The sequence below is a fragment of the Astyanax mexicanus genome, chromosome 1 (assembly GCF_023375975.1).
Source record: "Astyanax mexicanus isolate ESR-SI-001 chromosome 1, AstMex3_surface, whole genome shotgun sequence".
NCBI lineage: Eukaryota > Metazoa > Chordata > Actinopteri > Characiformes > Acestrorhamphidae > Astyanax > Astyanax mexicanus.
Window position 1 is genome coordinate 127,337,744 of NC_064408.1, and position 21,482 is coordinate 127,359,225.

A 21,482-nucleotide genomic window follows, 5' to 3' on the forward strand; every position below is an offset into this window, starting at 1 on the left:
TTCCAGACTTTCACACGTCTTTACTCCAAGATTACATGAAGCTAGTCTATAATATAAGAATAAACAGATTTTACTTAAAAATACACTTAAATGAAAATGGAAAATAACAGCGTTATTCATACCATAGCATTTATCAAAATAAAGGTGTAATTATACAAACACACCCTATTCTTCATGGTGTCCTGATCTAAAAGAATATTTTAACTGACATACAAATAGAACACAAAATGAAACTGTGAAATACAGTATCTGTGAGATGGACTGGTGTTTCTTTATACAGAGATAGTAATCATGCAGAAAGCTAAAGTTACCCATTAGAAAACAGTTTACAGTGAGGGCAGCTCAAGTTCTGGGACAGATTATGAGTTAAAAGACACGAAGAGTGAAGTTTATTGGGTGCTTTTTTAACCTGCCACCATTTACTTTCTCCCTCCATTTATTTATTGGTTATTAAATTCAGATCTGTGTTTTATACAAAAAAATCAGAAATTCCAGCAAACCAGGCTTAATCTAGATGAGTCAACCCCAAAGCCTCATATACATCCAAACTTTAGTCTCTGTATCTGATTAGTGCAAGACCTCCCAGTGACCTCCTTTATAGATTATCTGATATTATTGATTAGATAACAATAAGGTTTTTTTTAAATATTTATAATATCAGATATTAAAAGAGGGAATACTGTAACAAAAGATTATATTTTTATTTGGCACATACATACACAGAGTAACAGATTATAACCTGGCCTGTAAGTACTTTAAAATGCTGTAAAATTAATTAATTTTCCATTAAAGACAGTAACTGGTTATTGGGTGAGCTACTTCTCTGTAATCCCTTTAAGTTTTGGGGTTTTCTAGAAAGCATGAATGTGTGTTTCTTTCAGCTGATTGAAAAGGTTAATTATGTATCAGCAGTTTTATCAGCACTCATTTTACTCAAATCAACAGCTAACTTTAGTAGCTTACTCATTGACAGACTGAAATTACTGTAACGCTATCTTGCTAACCATCGGAAGATGCTTGATTAAACTGTAACTGTGGAATGCAGAGTACTTGCCCTTAGCATGCTGGCTTTGTTCAATTTCCAAGTAAAGTGTAGCATTTTAGCATTTCCACAGTAAAATATCTCCAAACTAACAACTTTATAATCAAATCAGCAGCCAGACATTTAGTCACTGAGGATAAAACTGCTGTGTGTTCATTGTAAACTGTCGAAGTGGAATTTGGATTGGTGCTGTGTCTCATGTTGGTGTTACGTTGGGATTATGGTGTTTGCCTGATATCTAAAACAATAATTTAATAAATATCTACTGTATCTACTAATATAAAACATTGTGATTAATACATATTCACCAGTGATTTAATGAAAACTGTGAATGCCTGAATAAAAATACTCACAAAGCTCTTTTGGATATTTTAACTACTGGAAGCAGCCTCAGAAAACACTTCTCTGATGGATCATATTTACTGAGGTTAAACTCCTTCAGCTCTTCTTCTGAATTCACCAACACAAACGCCAGAGCTGACCACTGAGCAGGAGAGAGTCTGGCCTGATGAAGACGATCACCTCCACTCAGGTATTTCTGCACTTCCTGCACTAGAGAATGATCATCCAGTTCATTCAGACAGTGGAACAGATTGATGGATTTCTCTGGAGAGGAGTTCTCCTCAATCTTCTTCTTGATGTATTTGACTGTTTCCTCATTGCTGTGAGAGTTCTTCTCTTTCTGTGTCAGTATGAATCGTAACAGAGTCTGATTAGACTCCAGTGAGAGACCCAGAAGGAAGCGAAGGAACAGGTCCAGATGTCCACTCTCACTCTGTAAGGCTTTATCCACGGCACTGCTGAGGAAGTCATTCATCGATTTCCTGCTGAAAAGCTCAGATAGTCCAGTGGTTTGCTGTTCTGTGGTTTGCATATTCCGATCCTTAGTGTTGAAATAGAGAAATGCATATAAAGCAGCGAGGAACTCCTGAATACTCAGATGTACAAAGCTGAAGACCTTCCCCAGGTCCAGCAGTTCATGTTCCTGTCTGAAGATCTGGGTACACACTCCTGAGTACACTGATACTTCTCTAATATCGATGCCACTCTCTCTAAGATCTTCCTCATAGAACATCAGGTTTCCTTTCTCCAGCTGCTGGAACGCCAGTTTCCCCAGAGCCAGAATACTTTCTCTAGTCTGCTGAGGATCAGAGTCACTTTTCCCACTGTACTTCTGGCTCTTGTGTTTGATCTGAAAGATTAGGAAGTGTGTGAACATCTGTGTCAGGGTTTTGGGGGTTTCTCCACCCTTAGCTTCACTCAGCATTCTCTCTAGAACAGTGGCTGTAATCCAGCAGAAGACCGGTATGTGGCACATGATGTAGAGGCTTCTTGAAGACCTGATGTGTGTGAAGACTTTATTGGCCAGGTCCTGATTCCTAATCTTCTTCTTGAAGTACTCCTGTTTCTGAGGGTCACTGAAACCCCGCACTTCTGTTACCTGATCAACACACTCAGGAGGGATCTGACTGACCGCCGCTGGTCGAGAGGTGATCCAGAGGAGAGCAGAGGGAAGCAGATTCCCCTTGATGAGGTTCGTCAGCAGAACATCCACTGAGGTTTGTTCTTCTATATCTACCAAGTTCTCATTGTTCTGGAAATCCAGAGGCAGTCGACACTCATCCAGCCCATCAAAGATGAACATGATCTTATAGCTCTTATAATGTCTTGGTTTTAAATCTTGTGTTTCTGGGAAGAAGCGCTGAAGAAGATTCACCAGACTGAGCTTCTTCTCCTTCATCAGATTCAGTTCTCTAAAAGGAAGTGGAAATATGAAGAGAATGTCCTGATTTACTTCTCCTACAGTCCAGTCCAGGATGAACTTCTGCACTGAGACTGTTTTTCCAATTCCAGCAACTCCTTTAGTCAGTACAGTTTTGATGGGCTGGTTCTGTTCTGGTAAGGGTGTAAATATGTCGTTACATTTGATTGGTCTTTCCTCTGTTGGCCTTTTCCTGGATGCAGCTTCAATCTGCTTCACCTCATGTTCCTGATTGATGTCTCCACCTCCTCCCTCTGTGATGTAGAGCTCTGTGTAGATCTCATTCAGAAGTGCTGACTTTACCTGACCTGAGATTCCTTCATTAATTTTCTGATATTTTTTACTCAGTTTGGATTTGAGTGTTTGTTGACACGCTGGGGCCAATTCTGATTACAGGGAAAGACAATAATGAACATGTAATCAGCTGAGATCAACCATTAAATACGCTGTGTAGAACGACTCTGTGATACAATAAATTAATAATTTAATAATAAAGATGGCATTATGTTGTTTTTACAACATACTGCAATACAGTTTTTATTGTTTTTGAAAATCAGCACTGAAAAGTTCATTAGCACCAGGTTGGTACCAATAGTAACTCTTACGGCTCTCTAGTGTGTTGGCGAGGTCTGTCTGCTTCATGTTCTTCAGGATGTGCAGTGTGATCTTCAGCACCCCCTCCCTCTGATCATCCTCCACTTCTCTCTCAGAGCATGCTGGGTAATCTGGACTCAGGAGCTTCTTGAATGTGTTCAGCTCGTTCTTCACTATAGAGATAAACTTCTGCTGCAGCTCCTGATTAAGAACAAACATTAGAGAATTACTAAAGCTGTTACAGTGCAGAGACAGATGATCTGAACAATCATAAAGACATTGATCTGAAAAGGGGAGGAGTTATAGATGCTTTGGTGTGTAAAACATTGTTATTGATCTAAAATTCCTAATATTATCAATATTATAGTTATAATAGACCAAGAACAAAATATGAATAAATGTTTAATTAATAGCAAAGTATCAAAACCTTAAAGTGAAATTTACCTGAGAAATGAAAGAAATCAGGGAGAACCCCATTGTGTATACGGTTTAGGACTAACCTTGAATATATTGTCCAGGTTTTCCCAGATAATGTTTTTTCTCTTCTCTCTGTGCACAAATAGAAAATCCACACTGTGATCTACAGGAATAAATCAGCTGATATAGCAGCTCACATCTAAACATACAACTGATATTTATTATAACAAAAACTACAATAATAACAAAAGCATGAATTCTCATTTTGTTCCTGGATGCATCTTAGAAACAACACAAGATAAATCAAATAAAGAATACCAGACAGTAACTGATCAAATATATGAAGTTCATTTCCTAAAGGAAATGCAGAATGATGGCACAGAATACATGCTTTCATCTGATTTATAGAGTGTTGCTATAATATAGTTGTTGGTTGCTAAGGTGTTGCTATACTGCAGATGTTGGTTAAGCTGTTCCTAGAATGCTGATAGGCTGTTCCTAGATTTTGCTATGTTATAGTTGTTTGTTGATGAGGCGTTGCTGTGAGCTCCAAGTGTTTACTGGATTTTGTAAAAGATGAATGTTGTAAAGAATGAATGAGTGAATGGGTTGAGGAAGACAGCCTACAGAAAAAAAATGTGATCATATGAGGACCCAGCTGGCACATAATCGACTTCAATGTTGAAATGTGGTTAAAATATGGTTGAAGTAATGTTTTTGTTTCAACGTTGAAACAATGTTGAAACAATGTTTTTGAGATTAAATATTGAATCAGATTGGTAGTGGTGGGTAACATTCTTTATACTCAGCTTTACTACAGTGATGTTTGTTTATTGTTAACACTGTAAACTAAAAGATTTTCTCATTTTAGTGAGCTATGGTTAATTAAAGGTTGAATTGCCATATAAACATTCATTCACTTTTCAAAATCAACACCAAAGGATTGAATGCTGATTCAATGTGGAAATGCCAGCTGGATGAAAATGAGTGAACATATGCAAATGTTCCAGACAAAAATACATCACACAATCAGACCAAACAATCTGGACTTAGAACAAATGTTGATATCTCAAAAACTGCAGGACAAGTTATGCAATAAATGTTCCAAAGTAAAATACAACCCCAATTTCAATAAAGTTGGAAAGTTGTGAGAAACATAAATAAAAACAGAATATGATGATTCGCAAATCCTTTTTAACCTGTATTCAATTGAATTCACAACAAAGAGAACATATTTAATGTTCGATCAGGTAAAATTATTTTTAGCAAATTTGAATTTGGTGCTGCAACACGTTGTAAAGAAGTTGTACAGGATGATGTTTATCTCTGTGTTTCATCATCTTTTTTATTTAACACTCGATAAGAGTTTGTGAACTGAGGACACTGATAGCTGAACTTTGTAGGTGGAATTCTTTCTCATTCTTTCTTGATGTAGATCTTCAGCTGATCTACAGTCCGGGTCTCCGGCGTCGTATTTTGAGCTTCATGACGCTCCACAGGTTTTCAGTGGGAGACGGTTCTAGACTGCAGGCGGGTCGATCTAGAACCCGCACTCTTTTACTATGAAGCCGAGCTGCTGCTGCTGTAACTCCTGCAGAATGTGGATCAGCATCGTCCTGCTGAAATAAGCAGCAGGACGTCCTGAAAAAGACGAAGCTCAGACGCAGCAGATGTTCCTCCAGAACCTGGATGAAGCTTTCAGCATTAATGGAGCTTCACAGATGTGCAGGTTCTCCAGGTCATGGGTTCTAACTCACTAACTCACCCCCACACCATCAGATACGCTGCTTTAGAACTTTACTCTGAGAACAATCCGGACAGTCCTTTTCTTTGTCTCAGTCTTTGGTCCAGAGGACACGATGTCCATGATCTCTAAAAATCATGTTAAATAGTTCAGAAATAAAAAATCTGCTTTAATATTTTATTTTTGAGCCAATATTAAAAGCAAAAAAAAGAATCTCTTTCAAGTTACTAATTTGTGTTTTTATGAGTGTTAAGGCATTTTTAGGCTGTAATGGTCATCTCTTTCTCTCTTTCTCTGGGAAGCAGGTTTAGAAATCCCAGTTTCAAACTAAATAGTCTATATCATGTTAATTGATGAAATCAGTTAATTCCGTTTTACACAATAGAGCTCTCAGGATTAGAGACACATTTTATTATTGAAGATTGTCAGCATTGCTGAAAGAAATGTTTTTTTTATTTAAAAACATTGTAAGTAAGATATAGGCGTACTATGATCAGTTTTGGACTGGATTTTTTGTTTTATTGTTAATGTCTGCACTGATATTTTAAAGACTGTACGATCATGAAAATATGAAAAGTGTATGAACCCTGTAACCGCCTCAGACAGCCTGTCCAAAGCTGTGCACCTCAGTTTAGCAGTGCAGATATTTCCAGTTAAAGCTGAATTCATGCTTTTAAACACAAAAAAACGCTCTTATTTACCTTTTAAAAGGCCATTTAAATGCTTAATTATGGTTGTTTTGCTGTTTTCCTCGGGTTTTGAGGGCTCAGCTGACTCTAAAGCGCTGACTCAGCTCTCGGTCGGTCCGGGTCTCTGTGGTGAGACAGCGTGCGGGTGGGGGCGGGGCTTTTAGAAAACTGAAACAATGCAATGTAACGTTTCCAATATCGTGCAGCCCTAGCCCCGTCTCAGCTTCATTGGAACGTGTTGCAGCATCAAATTCAAAATGAGTGAATATTTGCAAAAAACAATAAAGTTTATCAGTCTGAACATTGTCTTTTTAGTGTATTCAGTTAAATATAGGTTGAAAAGGATTTTCAAATAATTGAATTCTGTTTATATTTACATTTTACACAAAATCAAAGCATAAATTGATTGGAATTGGGGTTGTAAGAAAAAGTATACAAAGCAGAAAACAATATAGATATATAGTAATTTAGTGTATTTAAAAAACTAAACACCAATCTCAGAACACAGATCACCTTACTGTCTCTATAGACCGTTTCAATGAGGAAAACAATAATAAAGCTCCTGCACATGTCTGTTCCTTCCACACTTCCGGTGGCGCTATTTTCAACTATACAGCTGTCAGAATGAGAGCGCATATTTCACAAATCTCCCAAAAACAGATCAAACATACGATCAGAAATTAGTAAAAAGTGATCAGACCTCTTTTCCTGATCCTTTTGATAAGGATTTAAGAGGGAAGTTCTTTCCTCTGATTTAAAACGCTTGATAGAGGTGATCTACCCAGATCTGATCACTACCTTGTTGAAACGGAGGCAGTGAAAGAGCATTTAATTAATTTCTCAGTGTAAAAGTTGTGAATATTTGTTCCTGTAGTAGAGAAGCATCACTATGGTGAGGTTGTAGCAAGTCAAACGATATCCAGCATGAACTCTGCATGATTTATAGATCAGAAGGAGGGAGGAGTTGTGAGCGGACGCTGTAACTGCAGGCAGGTCAGCAGTGTGAAAAACCAAAGCAGGCGTGTTTACTATGGAGGACCAAAAATGACATAAATATAAATAAATAAATGTTGAAATAAATAAATTAATAAATAAATAAATAGTTAAATAAATACATGAATTAATAAATAAATAAATAGTTAAATAAATACATGAATAAATAAATAAATGTTGAAATAAATAAATGAATAAATAAATAAATAGTTAAATAAATACATGTATAAATAAATAAATGTTGAAATAAATAAATTAATAAATAAATAAATAGTTAAATAAATACATGAATAAATAAATAAATGTTGACATAAATAAATGCACATATAAATGAATAAATACATTTATAAATAAGAACTGTATTTATTAATTAATTTATTTACCTATACAATTATTTGTGCATGTATTTATTTATTTATTTATTCACGTATATGTGCATTTATTTATATATTTATTAATTTCATCATTAATTTATTTATATCTTTCTACAGTTATATGTGTATTTATTTATACTTATGTAATGTTTGGTCCTCCATAGTTTACTGGTTTAAAGAACAATTTGACCTGATTTTCAGTGTTTGTGACTCTCAGATTAGGTGAAGTTTGAATTCATGTTAAATTAAAAAGTTACGTCCACTGTATTAAACGCTGTTTACCGCTGAACGGAAGTGTTCTAGGAACAGCGACGTCACTTCCTGTGCTCGTGAATATTCCTCTGAAACGGTCTATATACAGATATATGTGTAATTCTCCCCCCTGTAGCTGATCCTGTAGTTTAGAGCAGCGATTAAATAAATACATTGTTTTTTTTAAGCGTAAAATAATTAACGCTCCTCTGATTTTGTTCTCGTATTTTATATTGGAAAAAAGAGACAGAGAGACGTGTGCAGCATTCTTGCTGCCATGGTAACCACCATTCGTTTGCCGGTGTTGTGCCGTATTTAGCACCCCCCCTCTCGAGAGCGTGCACTCACCTTTCTCTTGACTTTAACTTTACTTAGAAATACGTGGAAAAATGGAAATACCCAAGATGCTGTTCATGGTGGGGGTGGGGATTTCTTCACAGCTGTTGGAACATGCCCAACTGTCTCACTGACTTCCACAAAATACAGGTTAGATAAAAGCTTTTTTTTTAAAGTTTTATTTAATTTATTGTATTTCCCTTTATACCTGCAGTCAGCACGGTCCTTCTCAGTTTCTCACTAATGTTCTCTGAATACAGAGATATGCTGACAAGTAAAATAGCAAATGATATTTAATTTTACTGTAGTAACTTTTATACATGTAGTTGCTTTTAAATTCACTTTGCATGCATATGTATGTGTAAATGTGTTTTTGAGGGTATTTTTCAAAAATAAATTTGTTTGGTTTATATTCTATAAAAAGTGGGTTGTGATTTAATGACCCTGAGAAAATTTGAATCTCTGAGGCTTTGATGTTTCACTCACTGTGGGTCAGAGGTCACGACTTCATCACTGAACTCTGGAGGAAGACCCATGGACTGATCACTCTTCATAGACACTCCACTGGGTTCTGGAGAAGCTCCTCTCTGGGTTTCAGTTCTGTTAACATTAAACACAGTGAAACTCCAACACACAGCACATCTTTAATAAAGATCAGGAACTGAAGAGCTTCACTCTCAGAACAGAACAGTAGTTTAGTGCAGTGATGTACCGAGACCCAGAGCTTCCTCCTCCACTGCTGAACCTTAGAGGATGATTCATGGACAGATCACTCTTCATAGACACTCCACTGGGGGCTGGAGATGCTCCTCTCTTCTTCCTGTAAACAGATCTTCATGATGATCCATGATGAGAGTAAAGTGTGGAGTAAACTCATTCACAGGTTCCACACTAACTTTTTCATAACTGTTCCAGAAGCTTCCCAAAGCTTTCTGAAAATCCCTCGTCCAATAAGCACACATCATTTTATTCTTTATCAAAACTGCTGCACAAATCTGTAACTTCATAAAGTCATCCGCCATCATGTCTGGATTATATTGAGGATGTGTTTTATATGTATTTATGACCAGCCATCCCATTAATTCTAATTAATACAGTATTATTACTTGAAACAATAATAATGAATAATATTACAGGTGCTCTTCAAGAGTTCAGTGGTTTTATTTGGTAATGCTTAGATTTGTTTTATTTTTGGTCTGTTTACAACCAAATGTTTTCAACAAATTCCTGCAGTAATATCATTTTAAATTAAACATGATTAATAATATCATATGTAAAGTCTTCTTTAATAAGACTTTAAATTGTGATCTATACATGAGGTAATGTTTAAATATAGTGGATTTAACCTGAAAACAGATGTATTATATGTTCAGTAAAAGAAAGGTCAGTATTGTCAGAATGTTACACTGTTCTACAGGTAGGTGTTTGTGTTTGTGGTGTAAATGTGTTGATTAGAGCTGGATAAATGATGTTTATTGAGAGTCACTCCTGATACGAACACTGTAGTTCAATGGACATACGCCTCTCCAGAACTACAATCCCCAGCATGCACCTGACAACATCACGTGTTCAGACTCAGCCAATCGCTGCACTTTCTCACGCTCCTCATCTCCGGAATTTTAGAACTGAGTTCAGCTGTTAGTAATTTGTACGTGTATATAAACCCATTTGTTGGTATTATTTTTCTTTAAGTATTTCACTGTTGATCCAGCGACAGACTGAGCGTTTTCTTTCTGATTGTATTTCTGTAAATGTATCTTTTTTTCTCGTGTTGAACTTCGTCTCTTTTGCTCTGTTTTTACTGTGTTTTCTGGTGGTTTGGACTGTATTTCTGGATCAGGATTTCTCTTTTATTAGAGTTTATGTCTCTGATGTATGGGTTTATTCTTACTCTGGTTTTGAACACTGCTTGTATTACGACTACACGTTTTTTCCTTTAGTATTAAAGCCTCATCTACTTTTTACCACACTGATCTGAGTTCAGTCTGTAGAGTTACAAAAACTCTTGTGTTTATTTTCCATGTTCAGTTTCTCTGCAGTAAAAGCGAGCGCAGCTTTCTCCTCCAGCTCCGCTGTGCACACGGCTACCGTAATACACGGTTTATACTCTCACTAAAACTTTCACACAGATTCATCTTTCTTTTCTCCAGCAAATATGTTACTTTTATATTGCTTACATCTGTTCACATGCTTGACATATTTTTATTTTATATATATCGTTATTAAGATCACTATCATTATAATTATTTTACACAAGCCTGATTTTCTGGTGATCCCCCCTACGTGCAGATTATTAAATTAGTTCATTTTAATGAATTCACCTGAATTACTTATATTTATATAATTATTTACCATATACTTTTTTATAAAGAATGAACTGATCCGTAGGGACTGAAAGTTCTGATTAAACTAAATATTAATTATATTTATAATAACTGAGCTAAAGATAACTGATGGAGAGGAATATTATTTGAACTATGGATTTCTGTATTAATCTGCAGGTGAGAGATTTTGTTTTTGCTAGTTTGTTAAATGATTTTCTATGTTTAAAAGCAGCACAGGGTTCTGACTCTGGTTCAGGAGAACCTCGGTTCTGTGTATTTAAATCAGTAAAATTTGTGGAACACAGGTCCAGGATCAGAGCTGCAACCATTAAAATATAAAAACTACTTTACTAATAAAATCTATCAGTTAATTTACTCACTTTAGGACAGAGGCTCCTCCTCCACTGCTGGAGTTCTGAGGATCCATCATTTACTCTTCTTCATTCACACACAGCTGGAACCCCTGAGAACAGATCAGCCATTACAATAAAACCACTATTCTTACAATAATAACATTATAATCAGAACTGCATTAAACAATTCCTGATAAACAAACAAAACCAACAAAAACAGGGAACATTTCATAACAGTGTGATTTAACCTCATTACAGATTAACTTAGATTACAGACATTTACTGATTTCTAATTATTATAATTTAATTATTACTAGTAATATAAAATAATAAAAACATTATTTAAGTATAATATAAAACAGCAGGATTAAAAACACTAACACTAATTATTTATATTAATAATTATTAAAATATTACTATTAATAGTATTAAATAAATGTTATTTAAGTATAATATAAAACAGCAGGATTAAAAACTCTAACACACCACGTGATCTTGAGCTCCTGCTGGTTGAACAGCGCTACTGCATATAAACACGCCTTTATAGCAGCTCCGTGTTTTTATCTCCCCAACAGATCAAAGCCCACATTAAGCAGTAATGCGCTTTAAACAGCATAAACTACACTGTGATCAATAAATATCGATCTATATCTGCGCATTTCTCTTCAGTTTACAGCATTATTGATCTGTTACAGCTGATTGTTCTCCAGCCGGTCTGATCTAGACCAGGTCCAGGTCTGATCCAGGCCCGGTTCAGATCTCCATGCTGATCCTGGTTCTTCCAGTGGAATCGGACACTGAGCTGAGCTTAAAGAACCGGTTCTGGATCTGAGGAACCTTTAGAACCGGTTCTGACTTTAAGCTACACGGTTCTGTTCTACATTCTCTTCAGTTCTGAACTTACCGAGTCAATCCGGACTTCTGTTCTCTTCTAATGGAGGAAACTGAACTTACTTTCACTTTCTCCTTCTATGCGTCACATCCCGCCTACTCTCTCTCTCTCTCTCTCTCTCTCTCTCTATTCTCTCTCTCTCTCACTCTCTCTCACAATTCTAAAACATTATACACTCGTACAAACGTTTCGCATTATTTAAAATGCACGTCATATGCATAAAAATGATGATCTATTAATCTCCTTATGTGTTAAAACATTTATTCATGTAAAATGTGCTGTTAAACCTGGCTTTCAATGAATGAGGTAAGCCCTCTGCTCCGAACACAAGAAGCTGGCTCTGAATCTGCTGATTTCTTTTAACCAATAAGCAGTGTTCCCTCAAAAAACGAAACAAATGGAGGGAAACTGTACTACATAAATACTAAACCCCTCTCAAAACCATTAGTCCACCATGGATACTGGAGAGTTTGTCTTGCTGGCTGTTGGAGCACTTTACCTCCTGGAGAAAGCGCAGTCACCGCTCTGCGTGGATCCATCAGACCCTGCTGTCCCGCACACAGCATGGAGAATTCCTTCGCCCTGTGCAGGAGCTGAGGCTGGATGATGACAGGTTCCAGCGGTACTTCAGACTGGACAGGAACCAGTTTCATTCCCTTCTTGCTAAAGTGGGTCCCCGAATTAGCCGAATGGACACAAATTACCGCAAGGCTATTTGTGCATCCCAACGCTTGGCTGTTTGCTTAAGGTAAGTGCAACTTATTTAATATAATATATTATAATATATACAAAATTAATAAACTTAATAATATAGGTAACACTTTATAATAAGGGTACATGTCATGACATTAATTCAGGCATTCATTAAGGATGAAGTCATGAGGAATTATACAGGAACAAATGAATGGGTTATGTATTAATAACTGTAAGGTTAAATTAGTCACCATTAACTAATGTCTGTATGAATTAATAAAGATAAATGGAATGAAGGCTTTATTCAGTACATGAATATACCAGGAATTAATGTGTTAATTAAGCCCATCCTGGGTGGGCTTAATGTGGGGTTTTTTTTAGCACCACCCAGTCATATTTTTAAGAATGTTAACATTTTTAATCATTAATATAAGAAAATATATTTATAAGAACATAAACTTACATGTTTTAAGCTGTTGTTGAGTATACAATATACACCCACCTGCATGCCCATCCTGTCTTCTTTTCCAGAATGCTAGCTATCTATATCTATTACTACAGTACACATACTTACAGGTGAACGCCGCACAAAAATGTGGTGGTCATTTCAATATCATTGCTTGGCAGAATTTAATACTGTTTTATTGTTATGTGATCTGTTGTGTCAAAAAAGCAACAAGCTACTTAAGGCGGTTACATTTTCTTCCGGAAAGGGGTGATAGGACACATGTAACCGCCTTAAGTAGCTTGTTGCTTTTTTGACACAACAGATCACATAACAATAAACATTAAAACAGTATTAAATTTTGCCAAGCAATGATATTGAAGTGACCACTACATTTTTGTGCGGCATTGAATAAAGCCTTCATTCCATTCATCTTCATTCATTAGTTAATGGTGTTTGTTCCTGTATAATTCCTCATGACTTCATCCTTAATGAATGCCTGAATTAATGTCATGACATTATATATTATATATAACTGTTTGAATAACAGTTTTAATATGCATTTAAACCATGCATTTTAACATTAATATTTTTACAGATTTCTTGCAACTGGAGACTCTTTTCGCACAATAGCTTACAGCTATCATATTGGATTCAGTACTGTGGCCTGCATAGTTGCGGATGTGTCCAGGGCTATTTGGGCCTCTTTGGTGGAGGAGTACATGCCAGTTCCCACCACTGATGACTGGAGAGCTATTGCAGCAGACTTCCTCCATCGTTGGAACTTTCCAAACTGTGTGGGATCCATTGATGGAAAGCATGTGGTGATCCAGGCTCCTGATAACTCCGGGTCTTTTTTCCACAACTATAAGGGGACCTTTTCTATCGTCCTCTTGGCAGCTGTGGATGCCAAGTACTGCTTCCGGATTGTGGATGTTGGCGGCTATGGAGGAACCAGTGATGGAGGGATTCTGGACAATTCACCCTTTGGTCATGCTCTCAAAGATGGAACCCTTGGCCTTCCAGAAGATGCTGTGCTGACAGGAGCTGAGCACCTGGGACCTCAGCCACATGTGTTTGTTGGTGATGAGGCCTTTCCTTCTGCGGAGAGATCTAATGCAGCCCTTCCCAAGTTCCAACCTCTCTAGTAGGCAGAGAATCTTCAATTACAGGCTTTCGCGAGCGAGGCTGATTGTTGAGAACACCTTTGGTATCCTCACATCACAATGGCGCATGTACCGCCGGGTCATTGGTATCAGCCCTGCCAATGTGGAAGCTTGTGTGAAGGCCACCTGTGTCCTTCATAACTTCATAAGGAGCACGACAAGGACGAGGAGGGAGCCTATGTCACGGAGTGGTGAGGGCAATGTTGCTGTCCTTCAAGATGCAACAAGATTGGGGAGCAACAACTCAACCCGGGAGGCAGTTTGTGTTAGGGAGACATATGCATCTTACTTCTCAACTGAGGGTGCAGTTCCCTGGCAACCTGCAGTTTGAACCAACAGACACAAAGGCTCTTTTAAGAGCCACAAACCACTCCAAAAGAGCAATAATTCCATTTACACACAGTAATAAGCATTAGTTCCTCCAAGTTCACTTAATAAAACTACACTGCAATATAAAGTATGTGTCATTGTATTATTGTCACCTCCAGTTGTAATTTAAAACATAATTTTATAACAAGAATATCTGAAATCACAGAGATTCATTTAAGTAACTTAGTTTATTAGTGTAGTAACAATTAGTATAGTGTTAGTATAGTATAGTAACAATAACTTTGATTATTAACACAAATGTTGACAGTAATAAATTAACTAATTGCATTGAATGAACAAAAAACGAATTAATAACAAAAACAAAGACTTTTCCCTTGAAAAGTCCTTACATTTTTATATCAAAACTATATTAACTATATACAGTCATGTGAAAAAGTTTGGGCACCCCTATTAATCTTAATCATTTTTAGTTGTAAATATTTGGGTGTTTGTAACAGCCATTTCAGTTTGATATATCTAATAACTGATGGACACAGTAATATTTCAGGATTGAAATGAATTTATTGTACTAACAGAAAATGTGCAATATGCATTAAACCAAAATTTGACCGGTGCAAAAGTATGGGCACCCTTATCATTTTATTGATTTGAATACTCCTAACTACTTTTTACTGACTTACTGAAGCACAACATTGGTTTGGTAACCTCATTGAGCTTTGAACTTCATAGCCAGGTGTATCCAACCATGAGAAAAGGTATTTAAGGTGGCCAATTGCAAGTTGTTCTCCTATTTGAATCTCCTCTGGAGAGTGGCATCATGGGCTCATCAAAACAACTCTCAAATGATCTAAAAACAAAGATTGTTCAACATAGTTGTTCAGGGGAAGGATACAAAAAGTTGTCTCAGAGATTTAACCTGTCAGTTTCCACTGTGAGGAACATAGTAAGGAAATGGCTCTGGTCACTAGGTAGGACACTCAGCAATATTCGCCCGCCCAATCCGGACACGTGAGACTGGCAGATGCATACTGGGAATTGTATTGCTGAAGCTGAGTTTTTCCATTGGGTTGAATGGTAAATGGACTACAGAACATGTTTAACCCTCCTGACCCCTTTAAAAGTTTGAAGACCTATGGAAAATACATAAAAGTGTTTTTTTTTTTTTTTGTATAAACCTTATTCTGCCTGCCTTAATTAGTGTAAGCAACATATAACCCCCTGCAATAAACAAAAACTAAAACAAAATTAAATTGTTATGTTTTAATGTTATGTAAAACTGTTATTTCTAATATGTTGGTCTTTCAAAAGTAGTAAAGTAGTGAAACATAAAAAAATAACATTTTTTAATAATTGTTATTTTGGATAATTATTATTTTGGATAATTATTATTTTGGATATTAATAGGATAATTAAACATGCACCGGATCAAATTGACCCAGGAACACCATTGCTGTTCCTGACAAATGAACATAACAGGAGGGTTAAGGCATGAAGCCACAGGAAAGTAAAGGACAAAATGCCAAATAATGAATGTGACCAATTTACAGATTCAAAAAGAAGCGACTATTTCATAAAATCAGTCTAACAGATCCACAGACATAAACAGATTCAAACTGTTCAGCTCTTTGTGAAGTCAGTTCCAAATCGGAACCACTAAGAATAGATACTGAGTTTATAGCACTTACACAATTCTTTTTGGTAGATGCTACAGCAGACACTAAAATTTAAGGTATTGCCTACAATACTATGCAGTATATTATCAAATTACACATTTAATTAATTTAATTACGCAGACATTAAAAAAAAAACAGTGTATTTAATTTACTATTATTACTATTTTATTGTTTTGCTGCAATGTTTTACAATAAAAATGAATAAACAGTACAGCATTCTCTGTATGTGATTTACACACAAATTAACATCAACAAAACAACTTTATATTTAATGTAAAACAACACAACCACAGCATAAACAGCTCAGCCAATAATCTTACATAGGGCAACACTCCACACACTGAACACACACACACACACACACCACACACACATACCTGGAATACCATAGAATCAACTTGCAACACCTCTGAAACCATCTAGGATATGATCATTTAAATTAGAGATTAAGATTTAACATTTTAATTCTGACAGAACGATTTGGACAGAACAGAGCATTTGGACTTGTTTTTTTACACTTCAGGGTCTAATGTTTTTACTTCTGTAACCTGTTGTCCCTTAGCTATTACTGACAGGTCCACTGGCAGCCTTTTGATTAGCTCATCAGCCTCTTCAGGTAAGAGCCCTGGGGGTACACTCAGCTCCTCCAGATCTCTTGTTAGGAGCACATTGCCATCATCAGACTCTGCCACTCCAACAACAGTGATTACTCTTCTTTCCTGTTTCTCTTCAGTTTCCTGTAGTAAAAAGTTTGAACATTAAAAATGGCGGGTATGTACTGGACAAACATACACATACAGTAAAAGACACATTTTTCAGTCCACACTTATACCTTCCCTCATCCACAGTTATACCTTCCCTCATCCACAGTTATACCTTCCCTCATCCACAGTTATACCTTCCCTCATCCACAATTATACCTTCCCTCATCCACAGTTATACCTTCCCTCATCCACAGTTATACCTTCCCTCATCCACAGTTATACCTTCCCTCATCCACAGTTATACCTTCCCTCATCCACAGTTATACCTTCCCTCATCCACAGTTATACCTTCCCTCATCCACAGTTATACCTTCCCTCATCCACAGTTATACCTTCCCTCATCCACAGTTATACCTTCCCTCATCCACAGTTATACCTTCCCTCATCCACAACTATACCTTCCCTCATCCACAGTTATACCTTCCCTCATCCACAATTATACCTTCCCTCATCCACAGTTATACCTTCCCTCATCCACAGTTATACCTTCCCTCATCCACAGTTATACCTTCCCTCATCCACAGTTATACCTTCCCTCATCCACAGTTATACCTTCCCTCATCCACAGTTATACCTTCCCTCATCCACAATTATACCTTCCCTCATCCACAGTTATACCTTCCCTCATCCACAGTTATACCTTCCCTCATCCACAGTTATACCTTCCCTCATCCACAATTATACCTTCCCTCATCCACAATTATACCTTCCCTCATCCACAGTTATACCTTCCCTCATCCACAGTTATACCTTCCCTCATCCACAATTATACCTTCCCTCATCCACAGTTATACCTTCCCTCATCCACAGTTATACCTTCCCTCATCCACAGTTATACCTTCCCTCATCCACAGTTATCCCTTCCTAAACACAGGTAAACCTGTTTTAACAGTCTAAAAGGAAACCTGTATTAATGTGTAAAGTACACAAACAGAGCATATTAGCAATTAGCAAGAGGAGTACCTTCAAAAAGGAAACTTGAAGACCAAAATGGGAAGTTATCGATTTAGTGTGAGAAATTTATGTTACTCACCGAAACACTTGTGTAGGTGGTTGAATTGAAGTTCTTGCCAAAGGCTTTCTTTTTCCCCACTTTTACATGAGTAATAAGGACAGTTTGCCCAATCACCAGTGGCACAGTCGCTGCCTCCCTCCAGAGGGATACTGTGGCGGTGTCACCATTTTCCTCAAGGACAATATCCCTCACAGGGATGCAGCCATCTATTTGGACCTGCCGGGGAGTAGTCAGCTAAATAGGAAAAAAGGGTGGGTAAAGTAAGAACAGAGTACAGATAAAAAGATATTTATACAGTATGTTTTCTCCTGAAAGGCTTTGTCAGTGTATTGATCATTTTTGTTTTTTTTTCCTAGAACATAATTCTGATCTGAAATGCATTTCAATATATTTTCTCATACATCTGTGTTTATATTCAATATAAATGTATAATTTTTTCATCTTTTTTCACAGTAAAAGTGAGTTTACATTAGGGAGCATGAGCAAACTAATAAACCAGGTAAAATCATGATACTTGCCGAAACAATTTTTCCTGATACGGTTAAGTATCCTTCTTTTTGGTACAGTCCCGGGTCTTTCAGGTCCCCTTTTTCAGAGGACGGCATGACGCTTTCTCTTGCGAGGCGAATTTAATGTTCTTGCACCGTCAATGGGGTTATTCGGAACACCCCTGCCCCATATCCAATGAACAATTTGGGGTAGGGGTGGTCCTGCTTTACTGTAGCGTTCTTTATAATGTACGTCTCCCCCTCCTTAAATTTAGAAATTTGGTCCTCTTTAAGAGGAACCAAAAAAACTGCTGTTCCATCAGTAACAGAACACATACACTTTTTTTCTGTATGTGTTATTTTTGCTGTGTCTTCAGCAAATTCAAATTGAGTGGCACGCTCTGATGTTCTAATTGAGATACATTGGACTTTCATCATTGAACAGGATGGGTAGGGTTGGAATTTTTTGTGCATTCTGTGGAAACAAAAAACATGAATTATCAATTAATGTAAATACGTTTTGTTTATATAAACAATATATACATGGTACATACACTGTGTGTGTGTGTGTGTGTGTGTATATATATAGATAGATAGATAGATAGATAGATAGATAGATAGATAGATTTATATTTTGAAAGTGATAAGTTATAGAATGTTTTAAAAGAAGATATTTGTTTAATTGAACAAATTGTAAAATAATAAAATTATGTACATATCCAACTCAATGGTTTCTGTTAAAAAACATGTATATATATATATATATATATATAGAGAGAGAGAGAGAGAGAGAGAGAGAGAGAGAGAGTTTTTTTTAAAGGATTGTTTTAACAGAAACCGTTATGAGTTGAATATGTACATATATATTTTTTTAAATAAACCGAATGTCTTCTTTTAAAATATTTGATAACTTATCACTTGTTGCAAGTTCAAGAACATAATTATAATTGCTTTTAGACCATGTCCAAAGGGAGAAGACGCTACACTGTGCTGCAGATTCTCATTATTAGCTTTAAACTAAAATGAAAATCGTACTAATATGTGGTGGATTACAGGAAAAAGACATTTAGCTAGCTTTATTCATCCCATTCATTTTGGACTCGCTGGCTCCATCTAGTGGCGGGCCTAATTTTATGCAGCGTCACAGATGAGCATGGGCAGGCCCAAGCTAGGTAGCGACAGCGACTGGATTGGCTTTCCTCTGACCAATCACAGCATTTTACAGACCCAGCCTGATCTATTTATAGCAACAGTGCTAGAAAATGGAGTCTTGTCAGAAATGTTCTGGTTAGCACAGATGCTAATAAGAAAAAAACTTTTTTTTAAAGCTAAAGCTGTTAAAACATTCAGTGTAAAGGACTTCATTTATTCAACATTACTGGCTAACACAACAATAATTCTAGTAAAATTAGTAGTAGGAAAATGGATGTGATAATGTTAAACTGACCCTTTTTTGGTATGACTTTTAAGTTGTTTGCCCGTGAGGTAAATTCATGGATCAATGTTAGCAACTAAGCTAATGGTCAGGGTCCCACATTTATTACAATAATAAGTTAGTAAAGCATTTATTTTTTATTATTTTATTTTACTTTATTATTATTATTATTATAATTATTATTATTATTATTATTATTATTATTATTATTTTATTATACTTTTTTTATTTTACTCATAGATTTATTACAATATTTAGTTAGTAAAGCTATGTCTTCAAAAACAAAAATCACTATTTTTATACACAAATTGTCCTGTTGTATTGCTGTATTTATTAAGGCATTAGCTAACTATTTTAATATGGTTTAACAATAAATATTCTATTATATATTTTATTAAAATACTTGAAACAAATAAGCAAAAAGACTGACTTAACTTTTAATTTTCCCCTAAAACTTCCTCATTTAAACCAACACTTCAGTAACCTTCAACACAAATCTGAGCAATTAATGCATTTTCTTTAGTGTATGTCTTGTATGTCTTGGACTTGTTAGAGATGAGAGAACTTGACAGACTGACCCACTGACCCACTAACCAGAGGACTAAATGACTGAGGTAGAATCAGTTCTGCAATTCATAATGTATCTTAAGTGTTAGGGTAAGCACTCTAAACCCTATCCCTAAAACCCTAAGCAACATAAAATAATAAAAAATAAAAGAATAAAGTAAAATAATAAAAAATAAAAGCTTTACTAACTTTATATTGTAATATATATATATTTATATATATATTAGGGATGGGGGATATGGCCCTACAATAATATCACAATAATTCATGGTATTTTAGCGATAATATTCTTTGAGATATGACAAAATTGAAAAATTAAATTTTATTATTACATACAATATGATGGGGAACACCTTGAGATATTAAAAATACAAGAATTTTATCAGATTTGTAACAGAAGTCAATGATCCAGAATGTCATTACGCTAATAATGCACTCCAAATATCTCCATATATGCAGAATTAAAGTAAAATAAATGCTACTGGACAGACATAATCTGTCTCTAGTAGATATATAATGAGAAAATGAGACCAGTGTGAATTTTCTTTAGCTAAAAACAGCAAAAAAAAAAAAAAAGTAGAACCTTGATGTGATAATTAGGGGTGGGTGATATGGTACGATATTTCAGGGTATAATATTGTTCACGATATTCAAAAATATCGTACCTGTAAAAATAGTTGGTACCACTTTAAAATAAGACTACGTTTTTAAAGGGTTTATAACATGTTTACAATGAGTTTATTAATGGTCACTAATTAGGTTGTAAATGCTATACAAATCATTAATAATCAGTTATAACACATGCGTAGAAAGGGCAACAATATAGATGGCTGTGGGTTCACTATTCAGCAAACAACAGGTCATTGTAGCCCTTTCTATATATGTGTTATTAATGATTATCAATGATGTTTAAGACATTTACAACCTAGTAACCATTAATAAACTAATTGTAAACCATTTATAAACCCTTCATAAAGGTAGTCATATTTTAAAGTGGTACCAAATAGCTTTAGCATTCCAGATATATATATAAAAGGAACAAAAATTAATAAATATATATTAGAAAACAGTAAAAGTACATCAATGAGTCGACACATAGTGTACTAAAATCTCGATAGATCAACACATTCACAA

General features: G+C 35.8%; 1 protein-coding gene across 1 annotated transcript in view; it reads right to left on the bottom strand.

Annotated features, from left to right (window-relative positions):
• The window catches only part of LOC125784870 (NLR family CARD domain-containing protein 3-like), a 185,812-nt gene that overhangs the window by 114,045 nt on the left and 50,285 nt on the right, over window positions 1-21,482 (bottom strand). The window contains exons 3-5 of the mRNA XM_049468884.1: window positions 8,690-8,803; window positions 3,899-3,947; window positions 3,410-3,599 (exon numbers count right to left, since the gene is read on the bottom strand). Coding sequence (XP_049324841.1) covers window positions 3,410-3,599; window positions 3,899-3,947; window positions 8,690-8,803 — 353 coding nt within the window. The remainder of the gene's footprint in view (window positions 1-3,409; window positions 3,600-3,898; window positions 3,948-8,689; window positions 8,804-21,482) is intronic.